This window comes from Nicotiana sylvestris, chromosome 9, assembly GCF_000393655.2.
Source record: "Nicotiana sylvestris chromosome 9, ASM39365v2, whole genome shotgun sequence".
NCBI classification, from domain to species: Eukaryota; Viridiplantae; Streptophyta; class Magnoliopsida; order Solanales; family Solanaceae; genus Nicotiana; species Nicotiana sylvestris.
In genome coordinates, this window is record NC_091065.1 from 42,783,773 (window position 1) to 42,795,879 (window position 12,107).

General features: G+C 36.8%; 1 protein-coding gene across 1 annotated transcript; it reads left to right on the top strand.

Moving 5' to 3' along the window:
- Positions 1 to 226: 226 nt before the first annotated feature.
- Positions 227 to 1,472, top strand: LOC104228610 (uncharacterized). Its single transcript, XM_070157113.1, has 3 exons — positions 227 to 703; positions 1,283 to 1,354; positions 1,437 to 1,472. Exons 1-3 carry the CDS (start codon positions 227 to 229, stop codon positions 1,470 to 1,472), a joined length of 585 nt encoding a protein of 194 aa, XP_070013214.1.
- Positions 1,473 to 12,107: the final 10,635 nt, after the last annotated feature.

Consider the following 12,107-nt stretch of genomic DNA (forward strand, 5'->3'; position numbering starts at 1 on the left):
TAGTTTTAAAACTTCTGCCTTCAATTTCGGAGAGGTTACCATTATTTCCACAGCTTATATTTCCCCTCCCACCCCACCGCCAACCCCAACCCCACCAAAATCTCTGATGCCTCTCTCCTCTCACCAAGGCCGACGACTGCCATTTCCTCCACCACCCACCAAAATCTCTGGTGGGATTCTTTGATTTTTGAATAGTTTTGGGGAGAAAAATCTTATTTTTCGGATTATGACAAAACAGATAGTCCTCCGTGCACCTTCATCACTTTCGGTGGACAGGCGGCGGCAGCCACTGTTATCAGGCCAAGATTCATCGTCACGAGGTGGGGTTCGGAAGGCGGCGCGGTTCGCGGAGGTCGCCGGCGGAACGACGGCTGAATGTGCAGCGGTTTGTTGCTGCTGCCCTTGCGGGCTGGTGAATCTCCTCGTGCTAGCTGTGTATAAGTTGCCGGCGGGACTTTGCCGGAAGGCACTGAGGAAGAAACGCCGACGTCGGCTGATGAAGAAAGGGCTTTTGGTCCGCTCTGAAGACGCGGAGCTTTCAATACACCCCATCGGCACCACCCCGCTCGCGGTGGGTGATGGCGGAAACAGCCTGGAATCCGATAAGGATGTGGTGGCGCTGGAGAAGGAAATGTGGAACAAGTTTTATGGTGCTGGGTTTTGGAGAAGTCCCTCTCAACGGAGTGACAACATGGAAACAATGGTAAATAAAATGTAAAAACAAATTAAAAAAGGAAGACCAAAAAAAAAGATAATGAAATTCAATGAATATTCGGCCTATTTTCTGCTGGTGAATCTTTTAGTTTTCTTGAAGATGCTATTTTACAGTGTTGGATGGATTACTTTATAAAATTAAGCCAGTGAAACGGAAATGTTCTTCTTGCTTCTCTTTTGTCCTGATTTAATTTCCTTATCTGAGTCTGTGCTGAATATGGAACAACAGGTTTCATTAATTCGGAGTTTGTTTTGTTCGTAAGGTAAATGGTATGTGGAAAGTTTAATGGTTAATGTCCTATTTTAGAACTTTTATATGTAACGTTATTTGCAGTTGTGATTACTCAGCTTGTTTTTCTAGTTTCCTATTTGAAGGAGCATTAGCTTAACGGATAAAGTTGTTCACATGTGATTGGGAGGTCACGAGTTTAAGTTGTGGGAACAGCCTCTTATAGAAATACAGGGTAAGACTGCGTACAATAGATCCTTATGGTCCGGCCCTTCCCCGAACCTCGCGCATAGCGGGAGCTTAGTGCACTTGTTTTTTTTTTTTTTTTTTTTTTTAAAGAGGTCTCATGATAAGGTTCTTTATCCGATCCTCAACGTAATATTAAAAGGGAGATATCACTGGGAAGAATGTGTATGGGGAGAGAAAATATATGTACTAACTAGTAGTCCATTTTGATCGTTATGCTGTTTTTCCCCCCTTCTTTTTTGCACAGGTTGTGGTAATGGGAAATGAAAATTTGTATGCTTGATAAGCTTCTTCTGTTACGAGCTTCAGAATTTACTCACGAGAATACTTGCGCTGAAAAATCTGTATATTATGTACTATTTTATCTTTACATTAATGATATGCAGTAGTTTACAAATCTTTACATTGTAAATTACGCTTCAAAATTAAGTGTTGGAAAACTAATACAATGTTGTAACATCAGAGGTTCTATGATCTTGGGAGAAAATCAAATAGTTTTCGCTGCTGACATACGATGCTAACTAATGTATGCCGCCTGTCCGGTCATGAACTATGTTGGTAAAATCATAGATAGTTATCAATAAAAGTATATTATTGGTGAAAAGTCTCAAGACAAATTTAAAAAAAAAAACAAATTTAATAAAATGTTCTAGATTTTTTATGCGAGAGTTTCATATGATGTGTGAATTCATTTCTTGATATCTTTTTCTCATCCTCCCTCCCTTTCTGTATGTAATACAAATAATTAAAAACAACAATTTTCATAAGTCAATTATTTTATATAACGTGAAAGTGGTTTTTTTTTTGTGTAATATGTATGACTCAACCATTTTCTGCGGGAGATATCGCTATTAAAATACATTTGAATTTTTCTTTCCCCAAAAAAGAATGGATGCCTTTCCCGTAGAGAAATACTGAAGAAAATTCCAGAGACAAGATACCTTTTATGGTAGTAATAAAATATTGTAGATGATGATTAAGTCTGATTAAGATGTTTGGACTGTGGACAAGAATTTTACTTATATCAACTTGTACTAGTAATCATTTGTGTTTGAATATACATTTCTGAGGGACTCTACCAAATAAATTGACACAAATTGAAGCGGGGATAACTCTACTTTTGGTTAGGCTTTGAACTACAAAAATCTTATTAAGAGGAACTGTGAAGAATTGTATTCTTTACAAGAACTATTGGAGCATGAAATATTTAAAGATATTTAAACCGTCCACAAATAATTTTGTGCAAGTAATTAATAAGTACTGTACATTTTTTCCCTAAAGTTTTAATTCACTAATTCCCTTACGTGAAAAACTTATTCATATTTGCACCAGACCAAGTAAACTTATCCATCTCTCTTAGAAATTCTCGTGTTTGATTAACACGACGACTAGTTGGAAACAATTTCAGAAAATGGAAACTTTCGTAATTTTTCAAGCTGTCCCGACAATCAAGCTCAGCGGATTCAAGCTGTATCTATACAGGATTCAAGAGAACATGAAACATTGTGAAGATAAGGTCAACATTTAATGGTCAACGCTGAATCTCTTCCTAACCAACCACTTTTTAACACGTTTGAATTGATTATTTTAATGTTATCATGCAAGAAAATTTTACAAAATCTCCATTCAAATCTCTATTAAACTATATATCATCAACATCTTATCATGAACTTATTGGCAAATACTAGTCCTGATAGGTAAAACGTACTTTAAGGTGCTACAAGAACTAATATCAAAATGAACGACATTACGGGTGTGTTTGGTACGGTAGACCTGTTTGGTTGCACAAAATAGTTTGAAAAATATATTTCTAGATATCATATTTTTCTGAAATTGGAGAAAAATTATTTCCCTAAAAAATATTAGGAAAATATTTTTCAAAAACTCCACCTACCCTCACATCTAACCCCAACCCCTCCAACTTCAAATTTTTGTTTTTTTTTTCGTTTTTCTGTACTCCCCCCCCCCCCCCCCTCAAATTTTGTTTTAAAAAAATATTTTTAGTTCTGGTTTTTTCATTTTTTTCAGCTTACAGGTTCAAAATTTACGAGTTCCAAAGTTACGAGTTCGGAGATTTATGTGTTTTTACGGGTTTAGAAATTATAGAGTTCACGAATTCGAAAGTTTAGCGGTTCAGAATTTGTGAAATTTGTAGGCTCGGAAGGTTGTTGGTTCGAAAGTTTATGATTTTATATTTATTGTATCTAAATTATTTATGAATACTATTGAAAAGTTATTTTCCTTATTGAGTACCAAATACCGAAAAATAAGTAAAATTACTATTTATTTTTTTTAAAAAAAAAAATTCACGAAAAATATTTTCCATTATACCAAACACACCCTACATAATAAATATAATAACGTACGCATTCAATAGCCATTTTATAGGGAATCCGTTCCACCTTTATTTATTGAGAACAATTTGGGAGCTGGACAAGTTTTTGTTCTTTCAAAGCATCACAAGTAGTATAACTTTTTTGGGACAAATCAATTTAACTAATATATGTAGGCGAAACAGAAAAACGCCCTTAAATTAAAATAATAAACACTGCAAATGATGTCTCTCTTGTTTTCTCTCAATAGACTTCTAATAATTAACAGAGTTAAGACTACAGCTTTGGTTGGTTGTTTATTGCCTAGAAGGGGAATTAGATATGGCGTTTTATAGAATAAGCAAGTTGGATGAACCTCATGGCCATGATATTTACTGATATATTGCAAGATTAATTTAAATATACCATTTTCTTCAAATTTCTATATGAACTTACAAATATCCAACATATTACTCTTACATATATGAAAGCTACGGTGGTAAAGTATCTGAAAAGAACTAAATCTGAAAAGGTAGCAAACTTTATAAACTATAAATTTAATTTAATATTTACACTCCTAAAATAAATTTTCCTTGCCAATGTTGATAAATATTTTTCCGATTTAACCATTCCATTTTCAAAGCCAATGACCTTACTAATTTAGATTCACGAGAGGCAAATCCACTAAAATAAATATAATATTCCCTGCCAAAATTTTTTTATTGTTAGATAGATATGCTGAATCTAGCATTGGAAGTTAAATCTTTGAATTTCCAAAAAGACTAAAGTAAAATTTTGAAGTTTTATTCACTTTAGGGTAGTGAAAGTGGTGTCAAGTTGGAGTAGTACTTTGCATTGGCTTGTCACCATCCAAACTTGCACATGTAGTTAGTCCAGGTGGTTTCAGAACCAGAACATTTTACTGAGATTTGTCGAATTATATCTATGGTCCCCATTTTGTTCTACTTTTCCCCAACCCCCTTACATTAATTGATAGTAAAGGACCCAATATTTGTCTTCAAGCAAATGACAGTAATCCATCTGTATTTTACTCAATTCACCAGTCACATGGAAAAGGACATTGAAATGACTATATAGTGGACAAGGGAAAATATTTGTGGAGGCCAGATCTTTACTCCTTGTGTCTGAGAAAATGTATATAAAGCTGAATTAAAGCTTAGCTTTTGTTTGGAAACTAGCTAGTGAGAGGAATAGGAACTGTGTGTAACTCTCTGTGTGGAAACACAAAATTAGGAAGAAAATAAAAATAAAAACTGTTAGAAGGAAAAACTTGAACAAAAAACAGTAAACAATAAGAAATAATCCGAGTCCACAATTTTCTTGTGCGTCCTTAAGGAATTTTAACCCCCTCACACATTGCCAAGGTAATGAATTAAATCCTCCCAGGATAAAACAGAATAAACCTTCCTGCAACAGTGGCAATACAAACTGCAGTATACCAACAAACTCAAAGAACGGAGCAAAATCACACTTACGAATTTGAGAGAGAGAGACTGCGAATTAGAATGCAGTGTATTCAGAAAGAAAGAAGTTCTGGAGTGTTTTTCGTATTTAGAAAAATGGAGCCTTGCCTCAGAATTTATAGGCAATTATCAGAAGAGGTGTCTGGAAAATGTGCCTTTTCAGAAGAATACGCTGCCTGCCGCGGTTCTACCGCGACCGCAGCAGAACCGCGGTCAGAAAGGCTCTCTGAATCTGCCTGCCGCGGTTCCACCACGGTCGCGGTAGAACCGCAGCCAGAGAGACCCTCTGAATCTTCAGCAGGATTCTGGCGTATTTTCAGCAGTGATTTGGCATTTAATTAAATTATTAAATAATTAAATAAATTTTGTCCAAAAAATAATCTTATCGATCATTTGACAAATCTAAATCCAAAGTCAAAGCCAAAGCCAAAGCCGAGCCGAGCGAGTGACGACGACGACGGCGCGAGGGTTCATTCTCTTCAACTCCTTTTAAGAGCTTTAAGAAGTGATTCTATATATAAGCACACAAATGTGGTTGTCCCTCACCAATGAGGGACAAAGTGCATGACAAAAGTTCGCTTCTTCAAATTTTTCATTTTCCTTCCATTTCCAATTCACACTTCTTCTACTTTAAGCCCAATGGCTTAAAGTCCAACAATTCCCCACATGAATGGGAATGGCTGTATCAAGAAAGATCATAGATGAAAGCTATGTGATTTTGCAAGTAAGGATTAATTGCATCTGGATAAGTAGGTTTCCCTTTGAACTTTCCGTAGTGAACATATGTCGGATATACTCGGTCAATCGGTAGATTTGATATCTTTGAACCGTCGAACTTTAGTGTATACCTAGACAACCATATGTCACACAACCAACCCTTAACCGTCTTTTGGTTCTCATTGTTGTGTTCGTTTTAGCCATGAACACCGCCTGGTCTCATAAGTGCGTAGAGAATTGGCCTTACAGAATTCTCCTTGAAGCGGCTTACACTTCACACTTACGTAGGTGATTCCTAAACGTGTAATCCTTTAGATTGACACTATTTGATAGATACCTCATCAAACTTTGGTAATCATTAAAGAACGTGTAAAGTTCTATCCTTGTTACTGAACATTGTCTTCATCACGAGAATGGACCAAAGATTTTATTTTGACAATGTTGAACCGGTCAATCACAACTTTGTTTGAGCTCCTTGAACATAGATCTCGGAACATCCAAAATTCTAGGTAGAGTTACCGCCATGTTGACTTGTCCTCGGCCATAGTCCCATTCCCTTAGATGATTTCTCAACTCCCTCTCTAGTTAAGCCTTTTGTAAGCGGATCCGCCACATTATCCTTTGATCTTACATAATCAATAGTGATAATTCCACTAGAAAGTAGTTGTCTAACGGTGTTATGTCTTCGTCGTATATGACGAGACTTTCCGTTGTACATAACGCTCCCTGCCCGTCCTATGGCAGCCTCACTATCACAATGTATGCAAATAGGAGCCAAAGGCTTTGGCCAGAACGGAATGTCTTCTAAGAAATTTCGAAGCCATTCAGCTTCTTCACCGGCTTTATCTAAAGCTATAAACTCTGATTCCATTGTAGAACGAGCGATACACGTCTGTTTGGAAGATTTCCAAGATACTGCTCCTCCACCAACAGTAAAAACATATCCACTTGTGGACTTTGTTTCTGTTGAGCCGGTTATCCAATTTGCATCACTATATCCTTCGATAACCGCAGGATATTTATTGTAGTGCAAAGCGTAGTCTTGGGTATACTCCAAGTATCCCAGAACTCGTTTCATTGCCACCCAGTGATGTTTGTTGGGATTACTTGTGCATCGACTAAGTTTACTTATTGCACAAGCTATATCAGGTCGTGTACAGTTCATGATGTACATTAAGCTTCCCAACACACGAGCATACTCCAATTGAGACGTACTTTCACCTTTATTCTTTATAAGATGATGGTTTAAGTCAATTGGAGTTCTTGCACTTCTAAATTCCAAGTGTTTGAATTTTTCCAGTACCATTTTCACGTAATGTGACTGAGACAAAGCTAGACCTTGAGGAGTCCTCTGGATTTTAATTCCTAGAATTACATCGGCAACTCCTAAGTCTTTCATATCAAACTTACTAGCAAGCATACGTTTAGTAGCTTGAATGTCGGCAATGTCTTTGCTCATTATTAGCATATCATCAACATATAAGCAAACAATGACTATATGATTTGGAACGTTCTTAATGTAAACACATTTATCACATTCATTAATCTTAAAACCATTTGACAACATTGTTTGGTCAAATTTCGCATGCCATTGCTTGGGTGCTTGTTTTAGTCCATAAAGGGACTTGACAAGTCTACACACCTTCTTTTCTTTTCCCGGAACCACAAACCCTTCAGGTTGGTTCATGTAAATTTCTTCCTCAAGATCACCATTTAAGAATGCTGTTTTTACATCCATTTGATGGATTTGAAGACCATACAAGGCGGCTAACACTATTAGCATCCGAATGGATGTAATTCTTGTTACCGGTGAGTCTGTGTCAAAATAGTCAAGACCTTCTCGTTGTCTAAATCCTTTGACAACAAGTCTTGCCTTGTATTTGTCAATAGTACCATCGTCCTTCATTTTCTTCTTGAAAATCCATTTAGAACCCAACGTTTTGTTACCTGGAGGAAGATCAACCAATTCCCAGGTATGGTTGCTCAATATGGATTCTATTTCACTATTGACAGCTTCTTTCCAATATTGTGCTTCTGAGGAAGACATTGCTTCCTTGAAGGTACGAGGCTCATTTTCTAACAGAAAAGTCAGAAAATCTGGACCGAATGAAGTAGATATCCTTTGACGTTTACTTCTTCTTGGATTTTCTTCATTAGGCATACCATCTGTTATTTCCTCCCGAGGTCGTTTTGACTTTTGGCAGGTCACTTCACTTTCCTTTTTATACGGATAAATAGTTTCAAAGAATTCAGCATTATCTGATTCTATTATCGTATTAATGTGAATCTCAGGATTTTCTGATTTATGAACCAGAAAACGATATGCCTTGCTATTGGTTACATATCCAATAAACACACAATCAACCGTTTTTGGACCTATCTTAACCCTTTTAGGTTTAGGAACTTGTACCTTAGCTAAACACCCCCACACTTTGAAGTATTTCAAGCTAGGCTTCCTTCCTTTCCACTTTTCATAAGGAATGGACTGTGTTTTACTATGAGGTACACGATTGATTATCCGGTTAGCTGTAAGTATAGCTTCCCCCCACAAGTTCGGTGGTAAGCCAGAACTTATTAGCAATGCATTCATCATCTCCTTCAATGTTCGATTCTTCCTCTCCGCAATTCCATTAGATTGTGGAGAGTAAGGGGCAGTTGTTTGGTGAATAATGCCATTTTCCAAACAAATTTCTTCAAAAGGAGATTCATATTCGCCACCCCTATCACTTCTTATCATTTTGATCTTTTTGTTTAGTTGCGTTTCAACTTCACTCTTGTATTGCTTGAAAGCATCAATTGCCTCATCTTTACTATTAAGTAAATAAACATAGCAGTATCTCGTGCTATCGTCAATAAAAGTAATAAAATACTTTTTCCCACCGCGAGATGGTGTTGACTTCATGTCGCAAATATTCTGTGTGAATTAAGTCTAAAGGACTTGAATTCCTTTCAACGGACTTATAAGGATGCTTAGCATACTTTGATTCCACACATATTTGACATTTGGAATTAATGCAATCAAATTTTGGCAATACTTCTAGATTTATCATCTTCCGCAATGTTTTGAAGTTTACGTGACCTAAACGCGAATGCCATAAAGTGTTTGACTCAAGTAAGTAAGAAGAAACATTCACTTTATTGATAGGAACTGCTATTACATTTAGCTTAAAAAGGCCCTCATTTAGGTAACCTTTTCCTACATATACATCGTTCTTACTAAGTACAACACTATTAGAAACAAAAATACATTTGAATCCATTCTTGACAAGAAGTGAGGTAGACACAAGATTCTTGCGAATTTCTGGAACATGGAGGACTTGATTTAGAGTCACTATTTTTCCCGACGTCATCTTCAACGCAATCTTGCCAACTCCTTCAATTTTGGCCGTAGATGAATTTCCCATGAAGATTGTCTCGTCGGGTCCTGCGAGGGCATAAGAAGAAAATAACTCCTTGTTAGCACAAATATAGCGGGTGGCTCCAGAATCTATCCACCATTCTTTTGGATTTCCTACCAAGTTGCATTCAGACAACATGACACATAAGTCCTCCATTTCATCTACAACTATGTTAGCTTGATTCTTTTTCTTCTTATCATTCTTTGGCGCACGACAATCCACGGCCTTATGCCCAGATTTTCCACAGTTGTGGCAATTACCCTTGAACTTTTTCTTGCTTGGGTAATTCTTTGGTCCAGAAGCCTTCTTCCTCTTCTTATTTTGTGGCGCCTCCTCAACAACGTTTGCCCCCATTACTGTCGAGTTTCCACGTGACTTATTTTCAGCATTTTTGTTGTCTTCTTCTATCCTCAAACAAACAATCAAGTCTTCTAGTGTCATCTCCTTCCGCTTGTGTTTAAGATAGTTCTTAAAATCCTTCCACAACGGAGGTAACTTCTCAATGAAAGCAGCGACTTGAAAGGCCTCATTTATGACCATACCTTCAATAACAAATTCATAATTAATAATAAGATAAATCTTATTAATAAAATTATTGATTCGGGTCATACCTTCAGCAAGGAGGTCATGCACAATGACTTGTAATTCTTGGACTTGAGTTATGACTGACCTAGTGTCAATCATCTTGAAATCCAAAAACCTTGCAACCACGAACTTCTTAAGTTCGGCATCCTCAGTCTTGTACTTCTTCTCAAGCGCATTCCATAACACTTTTGAAGTTTCCATGACAGTATAGACATTGTACAAGCCATCTTCCAAACAACTCAATATGTAGTTTTTGCACAAGAAATCAGAATGTTTCCATGCTTCAGTTACAACAAGTCGTTCATCATCCGGAGTATTTTTAGCCATGACCGGAGGATCCTCCTTGATGAAACGTTGCAAACTCAATGTAGTAAGATAGAAGAGCATCTTCATTTGCCAGCGTTTGAAGTTAATATCGGAAAACTTTTCGGGTTTTTCTGTCGGTGCCATAGCATGAGCAGGAGTAAAACGGCTTGACGAGGCAGCAACACTCGTAACAGTAGCACCTATTCCCGCAACACTTCCATTAGTTTGGTTTTCATTCGTCATATTTCTGTAAAGTTGAAAACAATACAAAACTTGTTAAATCAGTGAAGTTTTGATATCTTCAAACTGAATACCAAACCAAACATACAACATGTAACAATGGTGGAGTTTTTTATATACTTCAAACCCGTACGTTTATTATTCCGGAAAAGTTTTTATGTACTTTAAACCAGACAGAAACAATTATTGGAGTAGAAAGCAACAAGGCTTTAGTCTCCAACAGAGTATATAGAAAACAGTTTAATAATCAACACAGAAACGTTAGTAATTGTTAAAATTCCTTAAGCTTGTAACTCGATTCTGTGTGGAAACACAAAATTAGGAAGAAAATAAAAATAAAAACTTTTAGAAGGAAAAACTGGAACAAAAAACAGTAAACAATAAGAAATATTCTGAGTCCACAATTTTCTTGTACGTCCTTAAGGAATTTTAACCCCCTCACACGTTGCCAAGGTAATGGATTAAATCCTCCCAGGATAAAACGGAATAAACCTTCCTGCAACAGTGGCAATACAAACTGCAGGATACCAACGAACTCAAAGAACGGAGCAAAATCACACTTACGAATTTAAGAGAGAGAGACTGCGAATTAGAATGCAGTGTATTCAGAAAGAAAGAAGTTCTGGAGTGTTTTTCGTATTTAGAAAAATGGAGCCTTGCCTCAGAATTTATAGGCAATTATCAGAAAAGGTGTCTGGAAAAGGTGCCTTTTCAGAAAAATACGTTGCCTGCCGCGATTCTACTATGACCGCGGCAGAACTGCGGTCAGAGAGGCTCTCTGAATCTGCCTGCCGCGGTTCCACCACGGTCGCGGTAGAACCGCAGCTAGAGAGACCCTCTGAATCTTCAGCAGGATTCTGGCGTATTTTCAGCAGTGATTTGGTATTTAATTAATTATTAAATAATTAAATAAATTTTGTCCAAAAAATAATCTTATCGATCATTTGACAAATCTAAATCCAAAGCCAAAGCCGAGCCGAGCGAGCGACGACGGCTACAGCGCGAGGGTTCATTCTCTTCAACTCCTTTTAAGAGCTTTAAGAAGTGATTCTATATATAAGCACACAAATGTGGTTGTCCCTCACCAATGAGGGACAAAGTGCAAGACAAGAGTTCACTTCTTCAAATTTTTCATTTTCCCTCCATTTCCAATTCACACTTCTTCTACTTTAAAGCCCATTAGCTTAAAGTCCAACACTATGTACTTTGGGTACATAAGTTACTGTGTTATTCCATTTTTTATCCGCTTGTACTCAACGTTGGACTTTTAACTTTTAATCTATCTACCTATCTGCCTATATCTATATTATATTAACGGAAAAGGGTCAGAACTGACCCTGAACTATAGTTTCAGGATTAAAAATAATAATTTTTACCTCCTATAGCAAAGATTAACACCTTATTTATTTTAAATAAATATCATTTAAAAAAATTATATTCTATAGATACCTTCTAAGGTTTGTAGCAAAATATTTAATTTTGGTTACCTCCTAGCCCTAAGCCACTAAATACGCTATTCAGTTACACTATTTTCTTTCTCTCTCTACTTTGATACATCTCATTCTCTTCCCATCCCATTAAAATTTTCGCTCTCCTCCTCCTTCTAACGGCATCTTCTCAACTGAAAAAATCCAACAATTTGAGTGACAACGATGTGGGGAATCCATCCACTAAAATGTTTCGGAAACCACCAGTTTGTCACGTTAACCCTCCACAAAATCATGGACTGAGAGAGGTTGCAAGGTTGATCCAAATTTATGGTGGTTTTGGGTATGATACTTCTGCTAATGATTATAAGGTCGTTAAAATAGCCCGATTTTATCACTTCTCTGGTAGTTCCCTAGTTACTGTTACAATGGTTTATAGTTTGAAGTTG

Coding starts and splice junctions, on each gene's coding strand:
- LOC104228610 (XM_070157113.1), top strand. CDS start 227: ATGACAAAACAGATAGTCCTCCGTGCACCTTCATCACTTTCGGTGGAC. Junction 704..1,282: donor GTGACAACATGGAAACAATG/GTAAATAAAATG, acceptor TTTTTTTTAAAG/AGGTCTCATGATAAGGTTCT. Junction 1,355..1,436: donor GATATCACTGGGAAGAATGT/GTATGGGGAGAG, acceptor TTTTTTGCACAG/GTTGTGGTAATGGGAAATGA.